This window comes from Penicillium cinerascens (assembly GCF_028974065.1).
Source record: "Penicillium cinerascens strain IBT 15544 chromosome Unknown contig_24_segment0_segment0, whole genome shotgun sequence".
Taxonomy (NCBI): domain Eukaryota; kingdom Fungi; phylum Ascomycota; class Eurotiomycetes; order Eurotiales; family Aspergillaceae; genus Penicillium; species Penicillium cinerascens.
Window position 1 is genome coordinate 2,141,216 of NW_026695290.1, and position 25,383 is coordinate 2,166,598.

The window sequence follows — 25,383 nt, forward strand, 5'->3', positions numbered from 1 at the left end:
TTGCTCAAAGGGGAGGGAATGCAGAAGGCCGAGGGAAGGTCAAGGAATCTGGCGCGGCCAGTCAAGGCTCAGGTCCTTTAGCTCGCGGGGTTCGCGGTGCGCTAACCTGGAAAAGGGCCGAAGCTTCCCAAGGGGAGGGGAAACGGGGAAAACGAAGTGAACACGCTCTCGATCGTCAGGGCGTGGCTCGATCAACCATGCCCCTGGGATGGAAAAAAAAAAGAAGCACGGAATCCGGGCGTGGAATGAGCGAAAGATACGTTTCACCACAAACAGAGTAGGGTGTGTGCGCACAAAGATGAAGTCTCGCGCTAGTAGATAGGGCGATCCAAGGCGATGGGCCGGTACGACAAGAAATACCCAACTCCGAAAAGAAGTTGCAAATGTGAGTCGGGACAGCGAGGAAGTGACGTGTGCCGCCGTCAGGTTCTCAAAATTCTCCCAAGGGATCTGGACACTGCGTACCCACGGTTCGTCTGGGAAATTGCAATGTCGAGCGGCTGAGGGTTGCACCACTGGAAGTCGTATACAGGGGATAGAATCGTAGAATCAACGGGGAGGAATATAGTTGTGGCTAGTGGGTTATTTGGTTATTATTGATCCGTTTGTGGACGTTATGGATGTAGCACGTTTCTGCATCCGAAGGATGAATGCGGCCGGTGGTAAGATACATTCATGGGACGATGTCCAGCGTACCTGTAACTGTAACTAGGACAATCATATGGTATTTCGGTACTTTTGTTTACTGCAGTGTGATCCTGCCATCTACACCGGTCCAAAATACAGTCAATAAGATGTCGACGATCTCGACTGCTCACCGAAGTAGACTTTCTAAGCGTCTGCAGCAGCAAATCAAGCGGTGCAGACGTGTCTTGTACCAGGTACCTGCAGCGGCGCCAATGCATGCGCCATTGGGCATGTACCCGTCTTGATGATGCTTTCATTTCGAAACAGACAAACTCCCAAAAGGACCTGTAGCAGAATCGGGACCTTTCCATTTATCTTATAGGACGCGCGAAGACGGGTTGATGGGGCCACTTGTACTTTATCGCGGGGATATGAAGCTTTTCTTTGTCCGAGCAAACATCGCCACTTGTTTAAAATTCTGAACCTTCGCGGACACCAAGCGCCAGAGATGTGGGTTTGCGATGGTCTCTCCCAGATCTCGGAGATCACGCCCGAGCGTCGATCACATTGAAGAATCCAATTCCACCGCGAGCCTGTTCCTCGGTGGTGCGAGGAGGGCCTGGATGCCCGGCGCCAGCCTTCCAGGGCCCGATTGCCCTCAAATCCGCGATGCTCAGCCCGTGCTCGCTGTCGCTGAGGTTCCTCTCGCTGATTCAAGGCCGCGGAATACATCATTGTCCAACCCAGGCCCACAGGAAGCCGCGTTGGTTTCCCCCGTGACACCGGGGGTGACTTTAACATCGGGGCCGACTTTACAACCCTCTGCTTCTTTGGCCAACAAACCCGATACACCAACGGCTCTTCCTTCACCGGTACCCAGTACCAACTCCCACCCGAGCCACGTCGTGGCGCATAATCGCCCCTGCGACGTCGATTTCCCGGCGCCGGACGGACCACCCGTTGCTGTGCCCCCAAACAGGCAAAGCGGACAAAGCGGACCTAGCGGCCAAAATGCGGTGCCCCCAAGTCAGCCAGCGACAGTACCTCACCAAGACATGTTGATAACAACGGCCACGCCTCCGTGTGAACAAAATGCGGATCCAAGGTTACCGCTTCCACCCCTCACAAGTGGCCTCCCGGTTCAGTCTCCGGTGACGGAACAAACACCTGGTCAAAGTCCATCGATCCCCACGGTTGGACAAGGAAATGCACCTGAAAATGCGCTCCCACGGCCTCAACCGTCACAACCCGGTTCCCAGCCTTCAGGCCTAACCATAGCAGGCGATAAAACCTGGGCACAATGGTCCGCGAGCTTGGCGCATCTCAAAAAAGAACCGCGAGGATGTCCCTCGCCACTCACTGGACCCAGATTCGATCTTTTAGAGGATGCGTGCAAATATAAAGATATCCTCTATCTGGTCCTCCACCAGGTATACTGTCGACAGTCTCTCGACAACAGGTCCCCGTCTGAATTCCCTGAGCTTAGTGAAAAAATCTGCCAGGAAGGCATGGTACGGCTACAAGAGCTTATAGAACCCAACACGAACATGTCCGAGCCAATGGTCCGGAAATTTGCTAGATTTCCACAGAATTTCGAAGATTTGAAGCACCAGGCGTGGTATCGTTCGACCATTCAGGCAATTTGTCTCTGCCTCTCGCGGATGGCAACGCATTTCGCCGACCTCAAGACCCGTCTTGACGAGGTGGCCTATCGCCGTGGCTACCCACTGATGGTGAGCGAGTTAAGAAGTTTTTTAAACACGACTTCGCCCGTACTCATGACTGTCATCTTTGTGTCCACATGCCGACATCTTTATGATCCTGATACAGTGGAAATGCTGATTCCGTTATTTCGGCAAGATCTTCACGCAAGTTTGCAGGGCCGGGAATCGACCGTGATGCAAGCATACAAGAAGATCCTGTTAAGACCACGATCAGTGCCGTTGACAGTTCCCATCTCACAGCCGACCTTTTCTGCTCCATCGTCTTCCATGTCCCCGGATGTACCCAATCGTGTTGCCGGGTTGCCTAGGAGCGGTACGCAATCTGCTGTAGGCAGCCCTGTGGGCTCCATTCACTCGAATCCACAATCTGGCCAGAACTCACCCCGTGTTTGGTATCCAGGGCGGTGGGTGCAGTACAATCCCATGCAGATACAGCACCCACCTCAAAGCCAGGGTCAACCGGGATATTACGGTCCTATGAGAACGGCTCACCAGGGTCTGGTGCAAAGTTCTCCTCAGGCGCAGATGCAGCAGCCTGCTCAAGCATCGGTGCCTTCCAACTCTCCCTCCCTCACTTCACATTCATCGCAATCATCGCCGCAACCACCGCCACCCGCCCACTCTCCTTGGAACGGCCAGATGCCAACTCAACCTTATCAGCAGCTCCCTCCCGGGCCTCCTGGTAATGATCCACGTCAGGGCTCGTCGACGCAAAGCCCTCGTACTCACTTAGGAGGACAACGGACCATCCCACCACAGCAAGTCTCCTCTTCAGCCACAGGGAACCCACAAAATCCAAGCTCTCGATCTCAGCTTAGTGTGCCCTTCTTTCCTTCTCTTGACTATCGGCTTCCGCATGTGGTGCACCCAAATCCAACGCATATGGCGTTGCATCAAGCTGATCTTCGCGATCCAATCAAGAAACTAGGCGAGTTTAGGCCGAACGGGGAGTGGGTTGAGCTAGAATTGTTCCAACACCTTGGTGGTTTCGTGCTGCCGCCGCAACTCATTGACCCGAAAGAGCTCCGCTACGACTTGCAGTTCTCTCTCTCAGAAACAGAGTGTCAGAGGCTTCCGTGTCTGCAGGAACGAAGTGACGGAAGACGTTCCATTCAAACAATTCAACCGGGTTGCAATGTAATTCGCTTGCGGTGCAATGCCTTCCCTCCTCCCGAACAAGAAAACCTGGGGCGTTTCTGGCCGACGAAAAATGGTGTTTGGCCCAGTGTGCTTTACATCTTTGTCAACGGAACGGAAATGTACGTCCGCCGAAGAGCTCACAACGGAAAAGACATCCCCTTGGATATCTCCAAGCACCTTCGACCGGGCAATAACACCATAATGATCCACTTTCTGCTTGGGCCGGATGAGTGTAAGGGTTTCAAGTATGCTGTTGCTATCGAGGCAATGGAGGTCGGCAAGTTCGAGCAAGTGCGAGATCTTGTAGGCATCAGGTCGGCAGAAGAGACCCGCATGAGTATTCAGAAACGTCTCGTCCCGTCAGCGGACAGCGATGACCTGGCTATCGTGACCGACAGCCTGAAAATCAGTCTCATCGATCCTTTCATGGCACAAATCTTCAAATCTCCCGTTCGTTCCGAGCACTGCGACCATTTAGAGTGTTTCGACCATGAGACCTTCATCAAGACTCGCAAGAATGACTCTGGTCCAGCACCGATGAACGACAATTGGCGATGCCCAATCTGCAACGCCGACGCACGCCCTCAGCTGCTGCGCGTGGACAAGTATTTCACCGCGGTACGCGACTATCTTGTTGCCACCAACGAACTGGAAGGCGCACAGGCCATCCAAGTCAAAGCAGACGGTACCTGGACTGTCCAGGCCGTGCGTGAAAATTCGCCTACTGCCACACGCAGCCCGAGGGCGGACAGGTCTTCACTCCCTGCAACGGGCAAGCGCAAAGCAGCCGACGCGGAGGCGGGATCGGATGCAACACGTACCAAGCACGATGGATGTTCTCTCGCAAGTTCTCCCGCCAGAAGAACTGCCTCGCAGTCCGTCGAGCCAGTTGTGATTGAGCTGGACTAAAGCTACCTCCCAGCCAGCCTTCCATCTTTGCTGCTTCATTACAAGATTAACTTCGAGCTTGCTCTTCTACCTCTTACCTTGTACACCTGATTTTATTTGCGCGCATTGCAAAATAAAGATACCCAGTTCTCTTCGTTCATTCAATGCGGATATTCATAGCCAGAAAAGCGTCGGCGTTTCCTTCTCTTGAACATCTTCATCTATCTTTCTCCAGGAGAGACCAGTTCATAATGAAAAATAGTTCTTATTTGAGTAACTTCCGTCTAATCCGGCTCTATTTAAAACTCTTAAACAAGCGCGATCTTCGACACAAATTTCCAAGCAAAAACATCATGCTCATTCAGTGGAGGTCGTCTCCACCTTCGACATTAGATAATACAGGTATAGTATGGTATATAAGATGATGGTACCGCAGGGAAAGGCTTACTTTCTCACCCGACGGACATGACTGACAAGGTTCTCAATAACCCCTTCAAAGGCCTCCTTTTCGCTAACCAATCCATCACGCCGCTTAAGCCAGTACTCCAACAGTTCACTGGCACGCAGCGTGACCTGTTCCACCTCTTGGACATGTTCTTTCAGCTCTGTGTCTGTCAAGCCGCTGAGCGCAGCGTCTGTGGTTGCGCACAAGCGGCGGACGGCTGAAAGGTCCAGTTCTGGGGGTGGGGGTGCACCGCGGCGAGTGGTCTTGGTGCGTGTAGGGGCCAGCCCTGCCGTGGTTGTGTTTTGGGTGTTTTCGCTCTCGCCCTCGCCTTCTTTTGGGGCACGATTGCGGTTTGGTGTTGTTGTTCCGTCGATGTCGATTGACGGGAGAATGAGCTTCTTTTGCTTGGATGCCGGGAGAATCTCGTCGAGGTCGACTGGGACGCCGAGGGAGACGAGGAACAGTCGGCGAATGCGGGACTTGACCCAGTTCTGTGGTTGGAGGGGGGGTGGGGCGACGAGCTGAGACCAGAGGGAGAGCGAGCGCTCCGTGCTGAAGATTGCAGATGAGTCCGGGATTGGCTCGACTGGTGGGAGGGAGTCGAGGTCTTGAGAGGCGGGAAGAAGGATGTCGAGGGTGTCCTGGAGGGCTGTGAGAAGTTCGGAGGTGGATTTGAAGTCGTCGAAGTTGGTAAGAGGAGGCTAGCAGTGTTAGCAGCTGTGAAAAAGATGTAGTAAATAGAGGCACTCACAACAGAGGGTGGTGCAAGAGGTTGCTGAGGTGTCATGCTGTCACCCATGGAAGCTTCCTCAGCAAGGTCGTCGCCAGGCTCTTGGAAGCCATCATCAAAATCCCCAAAATCGTCATCTCCCATATCATCTTGCTCTTCGACAAATTCATCAAATTCATCTCCAGCCTCTTGGTCATCGTCGTCTTCTTCCGCAGTGTCTTGCGACAAGGACTCCTCAGGTGTTGAAACGTCCGGTACTGTTTCCAGAGTATCGGGCATTGCATCGCTCGGCGAGCTTTGATGAGCTTTTGGATGTGGTGGCAGCTCTTCCTCAGTGGGCATAGTTTCTATTTGGGAAACTTTTGTTTCTGGAATCTCCTGGTCTGGTATGTTGGTTTCTGGAGATCCATCATCCACAAATGAAGGAGGTTGAGCGTCATCAAGGTCACCGGCCGTCCTGACGAGGTCAGGCACGGCATCTGCTTGACGCTTCTCATATGCCCCTGTTCCTGGAACCTCACCATGGCTGGGAGACTCTGGATTGACTTTTTCGACCACTGTCCGTGGAATTGACGAATCGCCCGGGGTCAAGGGTCGGTCCTGCGACCCCGCGGACGAAGTGTCCTTGGTCTGTGCATCCTCAGCACTTTCTGGGAGGACTTCGATCTCGTCGGGGACTGCATCCTGCCCTCTCATTTCATATGCAGCAGTGCCGGGCACTTCGCCGTGTTGTGGGCTGCTGTCGACCCGTTCTACTCGAGTTCGTGGGACAGGGGACGTGCCGCCGGTTTGGAGGTTTGATTGTGCATTGAGATGGCCTTCGCTGGCGTCTGAGAAGTGCTCATCATCGCTGTTGGAAGCTATACGAGCAGAATAAATTGCTTAGTATTTGAAGTAAACAGTTCTCACGGTGAGGTTTCAAAGGCATACCCGTGTCCTCAGCTCCTGGGTCCTCTTTCTCAGTGGTCTTGCTGGGGGGTTCAAGATGGGTGGACGCATCGGGAGTCGCCTCCGACATGTTGGTTGGTGTATTCAAGGCTGGAACATGGGAGAAAGGGGGAAGGACGAGGAGGAAGAAGGAAATATATCATGCAGGCCGTGTGTAGTGCGAGCGACGACGTCGTTGGCTGCGATCGACTCGAGTCCAGACCGCGCGTGCCTGAATGCCTCAGGCGTGAATACTGTGCCCGAAGGGTCAGGCTGCCAAAAGCGCGTAACTTGCTGAAACTCCTGCCGATTATTGTTGCTTCACCTTCCACGAGCTCTTTCCCTCACCTTTCGATCTCGGGAGCTCAATTCGATTCATTTTGAGGTCGCGTTACCCAGTCGGATCCCGTGATCCCTTCTGCAGGATCTCCCGTCCTTGCATCGTTCGCTGGCCGTCTCTCCGTCTTCTTTTTCACCCAAGCTCGCCGATTCCCTCGATCGCGACACACCGTCATGTCGTTCTCTTTCGGCACTCCCGCTTCCAGCGGAACATCCAGTGGAAGTCTTTTTGGCACATCCGGCGCTGCCTTCGGCTCCAACCAGAACAACTCGAATACTGGGTCCGGCGGTGGCTTGTTCGGAAATGTAGGAGCTTCGTCCACCAGCGGAGCTGCGTCTCCTTCGCTTTTCGGTGCCAGCTCTGCCGGCGGCCAGGCTAGCCAGGCTGGCCAAGGCGGCTCGATGTTTGGTAATGCCGGCGGTGCCAATGCCCCCAGCGGCGGCAACTCTGGCTTCAGCTTTGGTGGCCAGGCTGGCAGTGGCGCCCAGTCTAATCCTTCGTTTGGCAGCATGCAGACCTCCGGATCGACCACGCCTGCTCAGCCCACTGCCGGTGGAATGTTCGGAGGAGCCGCTAGCAAGCCTGCCGGCGGCAGCTTGTTCGGTGCAGCTCCGTCAACTACCCCAGGCCCCGCGGGTGGATCTCTGTTTGGTAACACCTCAACCACCCCCGCTGGCCCTCCTCCTGCATCTAAGCCGGCCGGTAGCCTCTTTGGCGGGATGAATGCCGGTTCTTCTACCACACCGACCTCCTCCGCAGCTCCATCATCTACTACAACATCTACCACTCAACCGCAACCCTCCGGGGGCCTATTCGGTTCCGGCGCTTCATCTGGTGCCTCAAAGCCTCTTTTCGGAGCACCCCAGTCTACGACACCCGCTACTGGGGGCGCTGGCGGCCTTTTCGGTGGCGCAAACAAGCCGGCTGAACCCACCAACCCGACCACAACTGCGAGCAGCGCTCCTAAGCCGCTCTTCGGAGCCGCCGCTGGTGGTCAACCGCCACAGGCTGGCTCCTCTCTTTTCAAAGCCCCTTCTGCTGGCGGCGATGCCGCCACGAAGCCTGCATTCCCCTCTCTCGGTGCTTCTTCCACCACCCCTACAACCCCCCAGTCTCCTTTGACGGCTCCTGCAGCCTCGACTGCTACTCCTCAGAAGTCTCTTTTCCCTTCCCAAGGTGCCACATTCTCGACTGCCCCGTCGACTACTCCGGGAGCGGCTCCGGCTGGCGGTCTGTTCCCAAGCCTGGGTGGTGCTAAAACCACTGCGAGCAGCACCCCGGGAACTGCGGCTACCTCTGCAGCTCCGCCGGCCACCCAGCCTGCAGCTTCCGGGCTGAGCTTGTTTAACAAGCCGGCTACTTCTACACCTTCGACTCAATCTGGCACTGCTCCTTCCACGGCCGGCACAACCACTACTACAGCTGCCCCGGCCACAACTGCCACTGCCAGCGCCGGTGGTGGTGCGGCTCCTTCGGCTCTTGGGCAATCGACAACCGGCCCCGCGCCCCCGGCCCAATCTCGTCTGAAGAACAAGACGATGGATGAGATCATCACCCGATGGGCTACTGATCTGACCAAGTACCAGAAGGACTTCCGCGAACAAGCAGAAAAGGTTGCTGAATGGGATCGTATGCTGGTGGAAAATGGAACCAAGGTTCAGAAGCTATATGGCAGCACCGTCGATGCCGAGCGTGCCACTCAGGAGGTTGAGCGCCAATTGACCTCGGTCGAGGGTCAGCAGGAGGAACTGAGCTCGTGGCTCGACCGTTATGAGCGGGAGGTCGACGAGATGGTATCCAAGCAATTGGGCCCTGGCGAGACCCTTCAGGGACCGGACCAGGAGCGCGAGAGAACGTAAGTTATCACTCTAACTCACTCGAACACTCGCTGATAGACTAACTCGCTTGGCAGATACAAACTGGCCGAGAAGCTCTCAGAGCGTCTGGACGAGATGGGCAAGGATCTTACCAGCATGATCGAGGAGGTAAACGGTGCTTCAGCAACCCTGAGCAAGACCAACCGCGCAGACGAACCAGTAAGCAAACTTCTATCCCATACTATCGACTTAGCCCTATACTCACATTTCCAAAAGATCTCCCAGATTGTCCGCATTCTCAACTCGCACCTGTCCCAACTGCAGGTCATCGACCAGGGCACCTCCGAGCTGCAAGCCAAGGTTGCCGCCGCCCAAAAGCACGGCCAGTCGATTTCTTCTCGTATCGGATATGGATACAATAGCCCTAGCATGGGCGGAGGAAACGCCGCGGATGATTTCTACCGTTCGTACATGGGCCGTCGGTAAATGGGGACATGGATGGACGTTTAATGAACTTAATTGGCGGTACTCAACTGCCAAGTCACTCAATGGGAAAGGATTGTTTCTTCTGGTTAGAACTGCGGTTACTGCGTATTCGCCGGTCTAGGGCCCAGCCCTTTTGGATGTATGGCATCCTGGAACAGCGCTGTGTTTTATGTACATCTCCGGCATTGGTTTGATTTGGCTCCCCAGGCTAGGAGAAAGGCGAAATTTCAAAAATAGTAGAGTTTTCAGTCGTCCTTGGTGTTGTTTCGAGCAGTGACATATGTTGAACGAAGCTCTGTCGGTTACAAGAACCGGTCCAATAGACTTGCACTACTGTACATTTGATTCAACTGGTCGATATTCCCTTGATGAATCTTCTACGTTTACCTTTTCTGTGATTGATGCGGGCTTCCCCAACACTAGCTACCCTATCGACTGCCCGAGACGATGCCCATGGTATGGAAATTGGACCGTAAGACTGCTGGTATGCTATTGATGTCTGTCTTATCTAGACACAAGTTGCTCGTGATATTGACCTTCTAAAGCAAGGTTTGAGAGGGGAGAGGTATTGGTACAAAGCCATTCGAAGCTCTCAGGGCGTGAAGGAAAAAGACGCGCACAAGGCTTACTGCTTCCCTTGCTCCTTGGTCAAGGTGTTACTGGAAGAAATTAGTATTCCTATTCCCATTGAAGGTCACGGTGTTGGAACATACATGTGCGCCTCCAGGTCATCGAGGTGTTCGCGCTGAGCGGTGATCTTCTTCTTGAGCTGGTGCAGCCTGTCCAACCCACATTAGTTGCTAGTTCCACTTATAGATAATCAATGACTCACTTCTCCAGTTCCTTTTCACGGATGTAAAGAGCTTCCTGGGCAGCTTCGCGCTTCGTAAAGGAATCGCTGCGGCCTGGTCAGCAATTGATGATGTCATGGAGTTGGGGCAATGTAGTTCTGCTGTGCTGTCGTGACTGTGGGCACGATACGGCTTGGAGAGCAGAAGGCGACACAGGGGGGGAGGGGAGGGGTCACGCACCCAGAAGAACCACCAGATCCAGAGCGAGGAGCGCCGGTATCACCCTCACCCATGCGGGGGACGGCAACGGAGAATGCCCGCTGGGACAAGACCCGGTTAGCGGACAGGAGAGGGCGAGCGATGGATTGGCGAAGCATTTTGGATGAAGATTGTAATGAAGGGATTGGTTACGAGAAGGGAGTCAGAAGAGGAACCCTGGAAGCTCCGGGAAACTGACAGGGCATGGCATGACGACACGTGCCAAGACAAGTCATGTGGTCCTGGATCCGGGTCTGGGATGGATCATGTGCTGCTTATATAATGTGATTCCGGCCTGAGGAATCAGGGAAATCTCTGCGATAAGTCGACGCGCTCTTATTCGACTCGAGTGGCAGATCATGAGGGGCTTTGGATCACTCGCTTTCTACGATGACTATATTATACAATTTACGGGCCATGTGGTCAACCTCAATGGAGTGGTGAGCACAGCCTCTCGGGGGTCAGGCCCAGGGCTTGGACTGTGTGACCACTGTGGATAGGGCTTTGGCACAGGTAACGAGCCGGGTAGTCTGCCTTGGACAGGTCAAAGGTGAGGGAAAGAATGAGGCGCAAGTTGGGCGATTGGCGGGTGCGGGATGGGGGATGACGATGGGAGGCCCACCGAACCACACAGAAGATGAGGGAGAGGGGAAGATAGAGATGAGAACAGACAGATGAGACGACGATACAAAGGGAATGAATAAAGGAACAGACAGTAGAGCATATTAAATGCATAAGAAAAGAAAAATAGAAAGTGTAGATCAGAGAAGGGTTTGTTCAGGTGCGGTAAATCCCAACAACACCGCCTTCTGTGTTTCCCCCCTCCTTCTCCTCTCTCCTTCTCTCTCTCAACTTCCCCCTTCTCTCCACATCCTGTTCCCATCGCTTTCTCTTCCTTCACACCTCCCTCTTTCTCAAATTTAGGTGAGTTTTGTCGCTTCCTGTTCAATTTGTCCCTCCCCTTTCTCCTACGACCCTTGCCCCTGCAACTACCTGCACACAACACACATCCACAATGGGGTTGAACTTGGGGGAGTTTTGAGGGGAAGTTAAAAAAAAAACTCTTTTCCATCTTGAACATCGCCTCGCCTCGTGGTTAAAACTACTAGCCATTGTTCCCTTGTTTACTTTGGCGGGACCCGCGACCGCTACGCTGTGATCCTTCCCTCCTTCCCCCGAAACACGCTCAGCCACGGGAGGGCGGCGACCGTCGTCAGCAACAATGATCATCATGATCTTCACTACAGAGGACAGATCAGATCGAGGATCCTTGGTGTTGTAACCTCTCGGGACACAAATGGGAATCCTTTGGGTGGTGATGATGACGGCCGTGTCTACCCCTCCCCGGTCGCTGGCGATGATGTCGATGGCGTGATCTCCACCCTCACCCTCACCCTCACCCTCACCTTCAAACCCATCTCCAGAATCATCCGTTCGAGCAAGTGTAAAGCTGACAGAAATTGATGAATTTTAGAAACTTTCACCATGGGTCACGAAGACGCCGTCTACCTCGCCAAGCTCGCTGAGCAGGCTGAGCGCTATGAAGGTTCGCCCTAGATCTCATTGTCCCTCCTGATCAAGTTCAGCTGTTGACACAGAAATCGCAGAGATGGTCGAGAACATGAAGGTCGTCGCCTCGGCCGACGTTGAACTCACCGTTGAGGAGCGGAATCTTCTCTCTGTCGCCTACAAGAACGTCATTGGTGCCCGCCGTGCGTCCTGGAGAATCGTCACCTCGATCGAGCAGAAGGAAGAGTCCAAGGGCAACGAGGGTCAGGTTACCCTGATTAAGGAGTACCGCCAAAAGATCGAGGCCGAGCTCGCCAAGATCTGTGACGATATCCTGGAGGTCCTCGACCAGCACCTCATCAAGTCTGCCCAGAGCGGCGAGTCCAAGGTCTTCTACCACAAGATGAAGGGTGACTACCACCGTTACCTCGCCGAGTTCGCCATTGGCGACCGCCGCAAGGGTGCCGCCGATGCCTCCCTCGAGGCCTACAAGGCCGCCACTGAGGTTGCCTCCACCGAGCTTGCGCCCACCCACCCCATCCGTCTCGGCCTGGCCCTGAACTTCTCGGTCTTCTACTACGAAATCTTGAACTCCCCCGACCAGGCCTGCCACCTGGCCAAGCTTGCCTTTGACGATGCCATTGCTGGTCAGTTTACGCCTGTTCCGTTTTGTCTTGCGAACACGAACTAACTGAGAATACAGAGCTTGACACCCTGAGCGAGGAGAGCTACAAGGACTCCACCCTGATCATGCAGCTCCTCCGGGACAACCTGGTACGTCAATCCCTGTATCTTATCTATGACTTGCCCGTCTAACCGCTTTTCCTTGTTTTCAGACCCTCTGGACCTCGTCTGAGGCCGAGCCCTCCGCCGAGGGCAGCGCCCCCGCCGAGAAGAAGGATGAGGCCACTCCTGCCGAGGCTGACAAGCCCGCTGAGCAGTAAAGAGAGAATTTTTAAAAAGATCTTGATGATGGACCCACGTCCTCTGGGTAGATGGGAAACAGCCGAGAGTTGCGCAACGGGTTCCCCCCTGTGCCAGGTGTGCGAGCGGATGTTGAGGCACAAGGACTGTAAGGCGCATTGCTCCGAATCCTCGTTATCACCGTCTGGGGGCCTCACGGCCTAAGGATGGTAGAGAATGACGAAATTTTTGTTCCAATGCTCTGAGCTCTTTCATTGCTTCGACCTTTTTGCTTGCGCCGACTATCGGTGCCGTTTCTCTGCGCCCGGGGAGAGCGTGTCCCGCCCCTTTTCGTTTTTCTGTCATTCTCCTTGTTTATTTGTCTACGTGCCTCTCAACTACCCCTAAAGAGTCCCCTTTGCGCGCACTCTCCAAACTCCCCCCCCCCCCCCCCCCCAAACACATACACCCGGACAGAGAATCTTCCATTTTTTAAATCAGTTCCTTATCAGGACTACAATGAGGGCCTCGTACCGATCCCCGATCTGGCTTGTTTCCTCTCTTCTCTTCTTTCTGATACGTATCTGTGCCATGTGGCGTTGGATTCTCGCTAGATATGGGTTAAAGAGCAAACTATTCTTTTGATCCTGGTGGGTAGCCTCCGTAGTCGTAAATCCAATAGCATGGAGAGATATCCGGAGTGAGCCGAATAATTCTTAGTAGTCCTTCCCCCTCCTATGGGGTCTATCTACCTTTATTTGTAGTTTCTTCAAACCGTTTCCCATGGCCTCATACCCAGAATAATAGTTCTTCAATCACGTCTAAGACGGTGATGCATCTGCGGCATTCCCGCAGAAGATAAAATCTCGGCGCCAGTGATACTTCGGTGGTCTTTGGATCATAAATTCTTTAGAAGTGACCATTCTCTTCCTCGTATCCAAGAGGCCATCCCGGCCGACTTGACTCGTTTCTCTGCTGAGATGTGGACAGCATTTGTATACCAGATTCTAAGGAACGTAGCCACTGCAGGACCCTGAGCGAGGTGATCAAGCAGGTCACACCACTTCTGGTGATTCGGTGTCTGCAGGGCTTCGACGACCCACGATGTAGGTGACACAGCGAACGGCCTCATGCCAGATATAACCAGGGACGCCAGCTCCGGTAGTGTCCATGATGAACTTGATTTACCATAAGTAGGTTCAAATGGTGGCAAGCTCCACAAGTCACAGATACAGTGCCCGGAAATGCAGTCATCTGGGAGCAAGGTATTCAAGCAACTCATTCCATGCTGGACGCTCTACAGAGCTCTAGTAGAGATGCGAGTGTCAGTATCTCCGACGATGTTTTTTTTTTCTTCGAGTGGGCACGGAATAACACCGCCTGTCTTCCAAGAGGATATCGGCCTGGTTTTTCCGAGGTCTCCTGGGTATTCTCGAGAACACGAGCTGTATAAACAAATGTCTGACGAAGAGGCTTTGAGGCCGTGTCACGCCGAATAGCGATAAACTTGATGATGGCTTTTTGTAACATGACAATCACTCGTAAATAGACGTTGCGGTACAGTTCGCAGTCAAACAAAGGTTCTGATGTGAATTGACGGCGACAGGTCAAGGTCAATCGTTGGCATTGTCTGAATCAGTACAAGCAAGGACAGAATAAGTAGGGCCAGCGGGGTGTCAGTCTGGTGAAATGGCATAGGCTGGTAACTCTAGCCAATTTTGCAAGGAATACACCCTCCTTCATGGCCTGGTTGATCGCAGATTCATCGTGGGTGGAAGGTGTTGTCACTGATTCCTTGGGTGCCTATGATACCTGTGGGGGAGATGGTGATGGTAAGGATGATCTCGATGGGGGGTTGTGTGATCTTGACTCTGGCGGCAAGTTGATGTGAGGTGATGTGAGATAATGATGGGTGAGGTGAAGATCCAGCTAGCTGGGCTCCAGAGACCTCGGGATATTTAGGAAGACAGTTGCCTAGCGGGCAAGGCTGCTGTATCTGTTGAATTAAAAGAGTTATTGTGTTGCATGTGTTGCTCTGTGGGACATGGGCTAGGTATTTTGGTCGTCAATTGCATGTGAAGAGCTTTGGGTTTGGAAGAGGTGGAGTGGAGATATGCAGGAAGTAGCGGATGGATGATGGAACGACGAAAATAGGGACTATAATTATCTCTATAGCAGGGGTAAATATACTAAACCAGGGGGAATAAATAGTATTATTCAAGGATCAGCTTCAGCAAAAAACTTAGGCAAGGAAAGTAGCTGGAGACGACATGTGATAGTTGGCTGATGTTTTGGCAGGGGAAGAGGAAAAGCAAATGAGCATTAGCAAGGAGACAAAAGTACCAGAAGACGAAAACATTCAGAAATCTTATTATTTTCCTAACATCCATCTTATCCTTGAAATCAGGCTCCCTGGTTTTTTGGATCCCTCCTTGCTTGTTCCATTCGACCGCGCATCAGTTCGCATATGTACCATAAGTACGTTCCACAATACATATGGCAATAAATGAAGCTCAGCGGTGTAGATATGCATATCTATGTAAAGTTCAGCCATTGACGTAGTGAAAGGTGCACGGTATATAAGTAAGGCAGCCAAAGGAAGCCGCGGGGCTCAGCAATCCGCCAGACTAAGGGAGCTCTGTCTGTGTCAAGCTAGATCAAAGTTCCCATCCACGGGCAACGACTCAATGGCTTGTGTTGCATGATTCCACCATTGCTACAGTAATTTCCAAGCAAAAACGGGTGGCGGGGTAATTCGTTGAAGCTGGGTTACCGATTGGTACGGACGGTGGCGAATGCAACGAATCTGAGACATGACTTTCTAAGCCCCCGGTACTAAGCGATGATACAATGCTTTAGTTCCTTTAGCCTCATGCTATACGCGCAATTCAAATGCCTCTATTTCCTATCTAGGCTGGCTTCTAACTAGTAACTAGTCCCCCGGACTGAGAGATGACTCCGAAATTGCTTGAAAGATTTTACGAAAGATTGTACATAGGACTATGGATAATACAGAACTGAGTCACCAAGTCATCCGGAGAACCCGGGACCAACGCCACTGCAATACGAGAGAGACATCGAAAGCTATCATTTTGAACGATTTTCCATTGCTATGGTTGAAACCACCACGCTACCAGCCATGCAAGCTAGACAGAGGAGGTATCAGGCGGAAGAAACAAAGCGGGGACTTGAGACATGCACGTTTCCTGGGTATGGCAGAGCAAGAGCAGAAACAGAGTCGCAAAGAAAAAATAAAGCAGAAGATCGTTTTCTGCAGGGCCAGTCCATCAGAGAAATGAAAATAAAAAATAAAAAGTAAACAGAAAAGTAGGGAAATGCAAGAGAAGTGGAAAATGTACAAGCCCCGAAGGGCGATGGTCAGAAAAAGAATCATGGACTGCTCCGAAATGGACCCCCTAAGATGATTTCCACCACGCCGTCCTGCTGTTGACCATGACCATGACCGTGCAATGCCAATGACGACGAAAACATTTCCTGTTGCGGGCTCCGGTGAGTCATTCAATCAAATCGAGTTCTAGTCCCAGTCCCCGAAACGCCCAAGGTGCTATGCATCCGATGATAAAACAAGAAAAAGTACAAGGTGAAACATGTCCACAAAGAGCCGCCGTGGGAGATAAAAAAAAACAAAACAAAACAAACGCCAAATGAGGTAAAATGATATCGGGAAGGGATCAGGGTGGATGGGAGGCCGGTGATATCGACAAATGTTGAAGAGTAGGTGGTTCCGTGGTAGAATTGATACTTGATATTTTTGGTGTTGCTCAACCGTGAATCGTACGGCGGATGATCATGGAAGACACCGCCAAGTTTCAGGTGGCGGACCACTTGACGAACCCGAGGTATGCAATGATGTCACGGACTATCCTTTACCCCCCTTGAGTAAATAAGCACTTCTGACGACCGTCATAGTTCGACGGTTACCTTCCGGTGCACAAGGAGGAGTCGGTGAGTTGGCTTGGACGAGTGAAAGATGTGATGTGGCTACTCGAGCCGGTCGGGTAGCCGAGAGAAAGAGAGAGAAGTGTAGAAGTGGCGACAACCGTTCGCCCTCTAACCGATACGAGGCTCTAGCGGTATCGTTTCAGACCCGGTTTCAGACCCGGTCCTTCCGGTAGTCTGGACAAACGTTGTCATCGGAGTCCGATCCATTACGGTGGACAAAAAAGACCGGGTGTATGACGGCGGGGCGGTTGTCGTAGGTGAGAAGAGAATCAAGAATCATCGGCATAGGTCGCGACCGGCGGCTCCCAAGCTGCTATTGTAGTCAAGTCGCAGGACCGGAGCAACACCTCCCGCCGTCCTGCGACGTCCATCCCTGCGAGGAGGGCGGAGCTATTTCTGCGCTTTCCGAGCCTTGGTACTGCGAGTCATTTCGCTCTTGGTCATATTGCGTGTGAGGCCACCGATGTAGTCCTGGAGGATCTTGTTCTCGTTTTCCAACTTGTCGTGATCCGACTTGACCGCGTCAATGCGCTCGGCGAGGGCCTGGAGAGAGGATTGGAGAGCCTTGGCTTGCCTGTTTGATCTCAACGTTAGCGGAATCTGGAGAACATGCAGTCAGGACGAGACTCACTCTTGAAGAGTCTGGCGGGCCTCCTTGCCCAATCGCTCCAAATCAGCAGAATTACGACGCGGACTCATGGCGCGGGCGTCGTCGGGAGGAAACTCCTCCTCCTCGATTTCAATTTCGGGGTGGTCCCGGGGGACAAGTATTGATGCGGAAGGTTTGCGGCTCGCCATACGCGGGCGTTCGGAGCGACCCCGGCGTTCAGTTTCGGCGTCGGATATGGATGAAGATGAGGACAGGGATGACATATGCATGCGGCCACCGTCGTTGGGTTGCGGCAGGGTAGGCACGGGTGAAGCTTCATTCATCTCTGTATCAGAGGCCATAAGGGTGGTTCGCCAAAGACACGGTCGAAAAGGGAGGATTTGGCGAGGTCCAGCGTGGCGGCGTGTACGATTCCTCTTTATGATATTTTTTGGACGTGATCGGAAACGAACGATGAACGACCACGGTCTACCCCTAGCGATGGACCCCAGACGAGAAATCTGTGTTACGCTTGAGGTAGCTACCGGGGTCGGGTGGGGGACTCGAAAGATGAAATGGGACGTGGAAATCGGGACCACAGGCGTGCAGTGGTTGGGGCGACACGAGATACAAGCTGTGGGTTCGTTATGCAGGTAAGAGAGCGTGGGAGGGTTGGAGGTCGAATGGTGGTGTTAGATTGACGAAGACGGTGAAGGTGAAAGAGAAGAATTCGAGCCGGAGAGAAAGCGGAAGGGTGCTCGATAAGGGAAGAAGGGGGCGTGGTGTATTCGATGTTACACGTACTGACGGTACGGTAGAGTGGACTAGGGAGGAGGGGGGGGGGGGGGCCACGCGGTAATGTATCCAGGCACTGCTGGGTATTGTAAACTCCAGCGGTACCGGTACCGGTACCTACACTCTGATCTCTACACCTTTTGAGTAGGTGGAGAGGCCCTTTGTCCCTTGGGTGTGAGGTGATCGTCCCCCTCCAAGTTGGAGAATTCGGTGAGAATCAATTTCTGATTTCTGATTTTTGATTCATTTGTTTTTTCGACCGAGGGCAAGCGATAGGCAGTTTAGTTCACGGGGTTTAGGACTGGCGTCTTCCCTCTCGTTGCCCCTTTCCCTACCCAGGGAAAGAGGAAGAGAAGAGTACTCCGTACAGTACACCGCTCGTCCCACCGCAATCGGGTCCGTCGCCCTGTTCTTAACTGGCTGCGGGCTCCGCTCCCACTTGCCCAATCGTAGATGGCCCCGATGGGTCCACATCGGTGGCAGAAACCGACTGAGTTTTTCCCGAACTTTGATGAACACGTATTCACCTGCCCCTTTACGTTTACCCGGCTATTTCTCGTCGTCTACTTTCATCACGGACACGATGAAATGCAATCCGATTCGAGATTCACGGAAACGCAGTACAACCGACTACTCCGTCCAAGGGGTTGGTGGTATGGGGAAGCTCCCATCATTTCAGGGGAGGGGGCCGCGCTATGCAATGTCGATCGAGCCGCAAAGGGTGGGGATGACGCCATTTGACTGGCTTTCTTCACGGCGTGTACGAAGGGTTCGCTATAGGGGCGGGATACTCCGATGACATCGGTGGTATGGGAGTGGCAAAGCACTCAAGGGATAACGCCTGGAGATATCACACCGATCTTCCGCATGTTCTGTGTCCTCGCGACCCTCGGGGAATACACGATACATTTCCGTAAATCACATTCTGTCCTCGGCTGCCAAACACGGCGATTAGTACAGTTAGTAGAGTTAGTGCAGTTAGTACGGTTAGTACAGTAGTATGCTGCCTACCGACAGTATACAGACTACAACGACAGACACCACTCTCTCGCCATTCTCCGCAGCTGGACTCCATACGGCATGATGCTCCCTACTCGGTTACGGTTACGACGTCCCCATGATCCTGTTGCCGACAGGACTAATAACCAATGTCCGCCCGGTACGGAGTAGACGCTGGGACGATCTCCATTCCCGTGGGCCGCGGGTTCGACGGGCTATCATTTGACGGGCCGGGTTCCGACAAAAAGGAGGTGAAACCACGCAAGGTCAACGCAGCCGCCGATCTCCGTGGGCGCGAGTCGCTTCACTGTCGGGTGAAAAGTCTCGAGAGCCGTGGAAGATGCTCGGAGTAATGGCAGGACCGGTAGGGTTTGTACAGATCTCAAATCTACCTACCCAGATAGGCAAACAGTATAGTGACGGGTCCCAAGTTCAGACTAGTCTCAATTCACCCGTCGCCTCAAACTCCTCTCCCAAGACTCACCAGGGCCGGGTTTAACCCAAGGGACCGGACCCGACGACGAGTGCCATGGGTCCCGTACCGGCTGTGGCTTGTCGGAGCCCAAAGTGGCTGCACTACCTCGAATCAGAACTGCCGGCGGCACTCCATCATTTGCACACCTGTTCCGGGGAGCGCGGTCCGACGTCCACGTTTCGCGTTTCGCGTGGCTGTTTGCTTTTTCGAACAGGGTGACGAGGAAGTTGTATCGAAAATGTCGGATCCGAAAGACCGACGAAATATCGACTGGGACCCAACGAACCAGTGTCGTTCCTGGAAAAACCCCCCCGGGAGTCAGATGCGTTGAACGCTCGGACGCCCGGAGGGGCGTGTGACTGCGATTTCCTTCGGTCTGCACTTTGGGTTCCACCTTACAATCCACCCGGAGTCCCTCATGGGAGCTTTGATAATGGCACCCTGTCGATCTGCAACGTTGATTCGCTTGCAACCCCTTTCGGTACGAACGCGTTTCCGTTACAGCGGGCTAACGCAGGCGGATGGCGCGCGAGGGTTGGGTTAGTGCGGGTGGGTTTGTGTTGCTCACTGGCTGCATTTTTCTGGCGCGGGTTTATTTCCCGTTACGAACCAATCGGTGATCGTGCAATTGTTCGTTGCTTTCTGGGAAGTGGGACTCAACCACACATTACCCTTGTCGATATTTCTACATATTGCCCTCGAAACGGTCCTAACGTCCAATAGCGCGATGGACGTCCGATAGGCGATCTCGTTAGCTTGTTTTTTTGGGTGCTGTGCTGCCTGATTTGGTCCACCGTAGAGTGTAGTGGACAGAAGTACCTTTCTCGGTACCTTGCGGGTGTTTCCTCGGTGGTAACAGCGTGGGCATCTGAAATCCCAACGCATGCGGTCCGCTGTCCCGCACGTTTGCGGGAAATATCGTTTACTTTTACTTTACCTCCACGTCGCAGCTGTCAATGTCATCCTCGTTTCAGGTTGTAGATGATCAAGGATCTTGGGCCGCCCTGTTGGAGTCTAACATGCGTAGATCGTTTGCATAGATTGGGTCTGACAAGTCACTGACTGAATGCTCAATCCTAAGTGAACGTTACCCGGTAGTCATGTCACTTGATAAATCAATTTCAGAGTTCGGTTCAATCTTGACCCTGTCTCTCGGGGTTTTGTTAAACGAAAGCCGATCACGACAGACAATGCCTTGGACGGCGATCACTATCTCACCCGCAGATCCACGGGGCAATCCTGTTCGACTGATCTTGTTTTTTTCGGCTTGGTTCCCTGCTTTGGCGATTCCATAGCTTCTGTGGAGCGAGAAACTTTCTGACGGGGTTTGGCTCCGCTGGGGTCGATCCATGTCCGATGTGAAACTAGGGCCGATGGTGTCTCCATGCACGGGCGGTGGTGGGCAGGGTGGATAGGAGGTTATTTTCTGTGGTGCCGCGGTTTTGTTCTGGGGTCTACGATCAGAAAATGGGCAAGGGTACGAGGCACGGAAATTGTACGAACAGGTGTCCTAGGCACTTCTTAACGGTGGCACGCCCGTAATGATCATGTCCAATGATTTGGTTGTATACTGTACAAATGCTTTAAGACGCTAATGATAAACAAAAATCCGAATCCCAGAACCCAGTACACCAACGTCAATTTCATAAGAGTTCATCATAGGTTTGCCACTGCAGCAGAGCTCTCAGCACGGCAACACCGCCAGACTGCGTCTCGACGGTACGGCCACGCCCACGGTCATTGAAATCCCGGGGCACAACTGGGCCCGAGGCGTCAACATCCACATCCACAGTGGGCTCATCGTTAATATAGTCGACAGCACCATCAGGGAGAGTGCTGCTATTCACAATCTCATCCGAGACCGGTGCCCGGTTGAAAGGAAGTCCCCACCACATGCCGAACTTGCCCTTGTCGTCACGGGTAATAAGCGCCGCCTGCGCATTGTGCTTGATCCAAGGCCCATAGGCATGGCATCTCTTGAGATGCTGACTGTACACTTCATCCCAGTCACCGACAACATCTGGCGCTTTTTCGCCGCCGAGGAACGACTCCTCCTGCGGCTGCAACGGCCGACAAAATTCCGTCAGGTGGTGGAAAAAGATGCCCTTGAAGGTTTGTCCATCCTGCGAGCAGCTCGCGTGGGAATCGCATGTGTCTTCCATCACTCCGCCACGTCCCAGGCCGGTCCACTTGTTCGACGAGACCTGCGGCCATCCCGTGGCGCGCAGGATCCTTCCGATCAGTTCATGACCGTCGTCTAGGTAGGCCTGTGAGCCAATGGCTAGCCAGAGTCCTCTCAGCCCGCTGAGAACGACTCCCTGGTTGTAGGTGAAGATCATCTTGTTGAGCACATCGCATTTGCGCGATCCAGGGTTCGAGGACCCTTGCCAGCCGCTGATATGAAAGCCGTCGGCGTAGAGTCCGTAAATACCAGTCATGTTCGAGTTCTTTAGCCATGCATATGCATCAACGGCTGCCTTCAAATGCGTCGTGTTGTGCGGTTTCTCCTTCTTGGGTGCAGTGCCTGCCGAATTGGAGACGAACGGCGCGTCAATGGGGTCACCTGGGAAATACAGGTACATCGCAATGCTCGCGGAGATGTACAGCTCGTTTGTGATGGCGTTTTTGTACGGAACCAGAGTCGGGTTCCAAATCATCCCGCCGTTGCAGAGAGTCTTGTCCCACCCAGCCGAGGCGAGCTCCCAGAAGATGCGTGCTCGGTGTGCAGCCGAGTTACGGAACTGCGTGCCGTACCATCCTTCGCCCGAGGTCTTGTTGGACGAGTTGGCAGAAGCATAATGCAGATCCGAGTGCAGGTCTTGAAACTTGATGTTCTCCAGCCAGTCCAACACGACCCAAAGCATATCGTCGTAGGCCTGATTCCTGAGACTGAAAGCATCCTCGCCAAAGTAGAAGGTTGTAGTATGACTGAAGAAGTAATTGACAGTGTTCTCAAACGCAGCAAAAGATGCCTCGTGTGATTGGTCTCCCTTGTCGAGTCCAAATGGGCTGGAGGTAAAGGAAGATAGTGTCGCGGCGACATGCGTTCCCAAGACAGCGGCGGTCCAATCGATGCTGGTCGGCCATGTGCCCATCCATAGTACGAAATACTCGTCTTGCATCACCCGCAACGCAGTGAGCAGGTGCTGTTGCGTCTCAAAGGCCGAGGACCAGGTCAAGGGCTCAGGCGCATAGCTCTCTCCGACTTCGTCATCGTTTGAGAAATCAATCAAAGCGCTTAGAGGACTCTTAACAGCAGAGGCATCCTCTCGGATAGGTTGCTGGGGCGGGTACACCAGCGCGTTGCTCATGGGCGCAAAGAGAAGGAAGAATAGAGAAAGAACGATATATCGACGCAGGGACAACCCTGCAAGGGCCCCGGACGTGGATTGGGAAGCCATCCTGTTCATCCTGCCGGAACTTTGGAAATTCAGCGCTGAGCCCCTCCTCCTCTATAAGAATACAACAACACCAGGGGCACAAGGAACGAGAGCACGAGACTGGGGATGCGCCCCGATGCGGGGAAACGTTTGGCTGGGGCCGAGTCTTGGCTTAGTCACCCCCAGACCCCACCGGGACAGTTGGAGATATTCCATGGGGATGAGAGGTACTTGCTGAGGGCACGCGAGCAAATGCTCAACAGATGGCTTCGTAAACCAAACTCGGTGTGCATCACGAGTAATGGTGCGTTGGCAACCGCACGCCACATGGGAGGCGCGTGATGCACTCCGTAAGGGTTCCAGGACTACGCTCGGACAGACCTAAGCTTATTTCGGTACACATTAGCCTCCTACAGATTTCAGAACATAAGAGGATGTAACAATGTGTTTCGACAGATAGTATGCCCTCCATTTACCAAAAGGTGTGTAACAGGAAAAGTAGGGCGGCTCCAACCACGGAGGACCTAGAGTCTCCTTGACCTTTTAGGCTTCGTCGATCTATATCCCCAACTTATGCAAGCTAGTTGGCAGATCAAAAATGGCTACGCCACCGAAATCTGGCATTCTTATGTACTTCATGGTCTTTTCGCATTTTCAGTATAGATTTGTGCTAGCTGAACCATCAGATTTCGTTAGGCTAAATGGCAGATTCGTTGAAAAGAACGGCCTTCTCCAAGGCCATAATCTATTTCATAAGCATTCTTTTGTTCTGGATCCAAGTCAGTAAATGAAAGGACACCCGCCAAGTCAGAACACCATACCCATCAGGACAATGTATCATGACGCCGGCACAAACCTCTCCACGGGTATACCTTCGCCCCGCTCACAGAGCACAGACCGGGGCATTCGAAGAGGCAGCAAGTGCCGGCGGATTCATGGACGCCCATTCTCGTTTGTCATCCACCAAGAAAGTCGTATGGGTATGCGGGAGTAATCGAGAAAAGCACTGCGGCGGAAAGAGGTCGACAAAATGCGCAATCCAGGTATCAAAAGAAAGAGGACGAGTGAGACGCCCCCGTCAAAAGTTCATCCTTCGCCAAAAGTCGAAATTTACTTCCGGTCACCCTCAGGGCTGCGACTCCGATCCGGGCTGCGGCTGCGACCCCGGCCGCCGCCGCCGCCGCCGCCGCCGCCGCCACCCTTAGCTCCACCCTTGCCCTTGCTGGACGGAGGTGGGCGAACAAAAGCGTAGTCGACTTGGATGGTTTGGTCGAGAAGTTTAGCTCCGTTGAGGTTCTTGATGGCCTCAGTAGCCTCGGGAAGGGTCGAGTATTCGATCAACGCGTATCCCTAGAGCGGCGAGATGTTAGCTTCAAGTGCCCTCAATGTCCTCAGGACGCGGTAACCCCATCACTGGCCGGATGCACAAGCTGCGATTGCAGCTGCCAACGATGGCGACAAGCGCAAATAGTAGTTCGCACGCACCTTGACATAACCCGTCCGCCGGTCCAGGTTCAAGTTGAAGTTCTTGATCTCGCCGTAATCCGCAAACATCTCCGTGACGTCCTCCTCTGAAGCTTCCTCGTGAATGTTGGACACAATCACAATCCACCCCTCGATACTGCGCACCGCGACGGAGTTGGACTGAGTCCGCGGCTCGAAGCCATCGCCTTGCGGTGCGTCGTCCTGCGTGACGGGCTGGTCGACTTCCATTTCGGTCGACATTTTTAAGGGCTGAAGATAAGGTAGAGGTTGGAGGTGTTCAGAGAATGAATTGGTGTGCTGGTGGTGTCCAATGAAGCGACGAGGGGTTGCGGTCTGACGTGTGAGTGAAAGTCGAGCGCGGAGCGGGAAAAGCTTTGGCCTCCCATTCGGGGTTAGCGCTCCGCCTTTGTCTTCACGTTGATCGTTCCTTTGCCAGTGCTATGTCGTCTCTTGTGCTATTTTCCTTTTTGATAACTGGCAGACCTTGAAAAAAAACCTCTAGATTGATCCAGTACACTATGGACCGTCCAGATGAAGATTTTAAAATCGATTGTGGAAATCACGGGGAAATCTGCAGATATGCAAGAACTATGAACCATTTAGGGCATTCGCATTAAAAAAGAAGAAGAAAAGAAAAACAGGGTTTAAAATCTCGCATCCTGGATACAATTTCTCGCCTTCTCATGATTTGCTTTTCGTCCTCACCGTTTTGGGATGCCTTCTAAATCCTCGGCTCCCTCTACCACCACGGTTTCCGATTACTGGTCTTGCTATATTAGGGTCTAACTACCAACCCCTTTATGTAATTTAGTACACTCGCAGATGAGTCAAATTGGCAAAACCAAAACAATAATCGGCAATCAATAGGAATTCGCTAGGGCTCGAGATTTTACCCGACTGTGAACCTGTAACGGGGTTCTTGGGACGGACGCAGCTTAGAGACATGAGAGTATTGTGGAATCATGACTCGACAGAATGGTATACAGAGAGAAGCTGAAATGCCTTCTGCACAAAAAAAGGCCCATAATACAGGTTTAATATGCCTAGAGAACGTTTACACAAGAAACTTTAAGGGAAGGGCTTTTGAGGCTGCCCGCAGTACATGGGAGATA

At 53.0% G+C, this 25,383-nt stretch overlaps 8 protein-coding genes across 8 annotated transcripts; 3 read left to right on the forward strand and 5 right to left on the reverse strand.

The window, feature by feature from the left end:
• Positions 1-1,148: 1,148 nt before the first annotated feature.
• On the forward strand, positions 1,149-4,400 carry N7498_003910 (MIZ zinc finger domain protein; the record flags this gene model as incomplete). Its single annotated transcript, XM_058450972.1, has 1 exon — positions 1,149-4,400. One exon carries the CDS (start codon positions 1,149-1,151, stop codon positions 4,398-4,400), a length of 3,252 nt encoding a protein of 1,083 aa, XP_058310434.1.
• Positions 4,401-4,823: 423 nt separating this feature from the next.
• Positions 4,824-6,572, reverse strand: N7498_003911 (uncharacterized protein; the record flags this gene model as incomplete). The annotated part of the gene is made up of 3 exons (XM_058450973.1): positions 4,824-5,525; positions 5,576-6,414; positions 6,485-6,572. The coding sequence occupies 3 exons, from the start codon at positions 6,570-6,572 to the stop codon at positions 4,824-4,826; spliced, it is 1,629 nt and encodes a 542-aa protein (XP_058310435.1).
• Positions 6,573-6,994: 422 nt separating this feature from the next.
• N7498_003912 (putative nucleoporin Nsp1) lies at positions 6,995-9,124 on the forward strand (the record flags this gene model as incomplete). Its single annotated transcript, XM_058450974.1, has 3 exons — positions 6,995-8,676; positions 8,734-8,857; positions 8,915-9,124. 3 exons carry the CDS (start codon positions 6,995-6,997, stop codon positions 9,122-9,124), a joined length of 2,016 nt encoding a protein of 671 aa, XP_058310436.1.
• Positions 9,125-9,749: 625 nt separating this feature from the next.
• N7498_003913 (uncharacterized protein) lies at positions 9,750-10,292 on the reverse strand (the record flags this gene model as incomplete). Its single annotated transcript, XM_058450975.1, has 4 exons — positions 9,750-9,783; positions 9,838-9,903; positions 9,957-10,022; positions 10,156-10,292. 4 exons carry the CDS (start codon positions 10,290-10,292, stop codon positions 9,750-9,752), a joined length of 303 nt encoding a protein of 100 aa, XP_058310437.1.
• A 1,366-nt stretch (positions 10,293-11,658) lies between these two features.
• On the forward strand, positions 11,659-12,626 carry artA (14-3-3 adaptor artA; the record flags this gene model as incomplete). Its single annotated transcript, XM_058450976.1, has 4 exons — positions 11,659-11,719; positions 11,781-12,329; positions 12,386-12,456; positions 12,519-12,626. 4 exons carry the CDS (start codon positions 11,659-11,661, stop codon positions 12,624-12,626), a joined length of 789 nt encoding a protein of 262 aa, XP_058310438.1.
• A 4,312-nt stretch (positions 12,627-16,938) lies between these two features.
• Positions 16,939-17,499, reverse strand: N7498_003915 (short coiled-coil protein; the record flags this gene model as incomplete). Its single annotated transcript, XM_058450977.1, has 2 exons — positions 16,939-17,122; positions 17,180-17,499. 2 exons carry the CDS (start codon positions 17,497-17,499, stop codon positions 16,939-16,941), a joined length of 504 nt encoding a protein of 167 aa, XP_058310439.1.
• A 3,550-nt stretch (positions 17,500-21,049) lies between these two features.
• On the reverse strand, positions 21,050-22,717 carry N7498_003916 (putative glycosyl hydrolase; the record flags this gene model as incomplete). The annotated part of the gene is made up of 1 exon (XM_058450978.1): positions 21,050-22,717. The coding sequence occupies one exon, from the start codon at positions 22,715-22,717 to the stop codon at positions 21,050-21,052; it is 1,668 nt and encodes a 555-aa protein (XP_058310440.1).
• A 1,179-nt stretch (positions 22,718-23,896) lies between these two features.
• Positions 23,897-24,511, reverse strand: N7498_003917 (RBM8 family RNA-binding protein; the record flags this gene model as incomplete). Its single annotated transcript, XM_058450979.1, has 2 exons — positions 23,897-24,136; positions 24,272-24,511. The coding sequence occupies 2 exons, from the start codon at positions 24,509-24,511 to the stop codon at positions 23,897-23,899; spliced, it is 480 nt and encodes a 159-aa protein (XP_058310441.1).
• Positions 24,512-25,383: the final 872 nt, after the last annotated feature.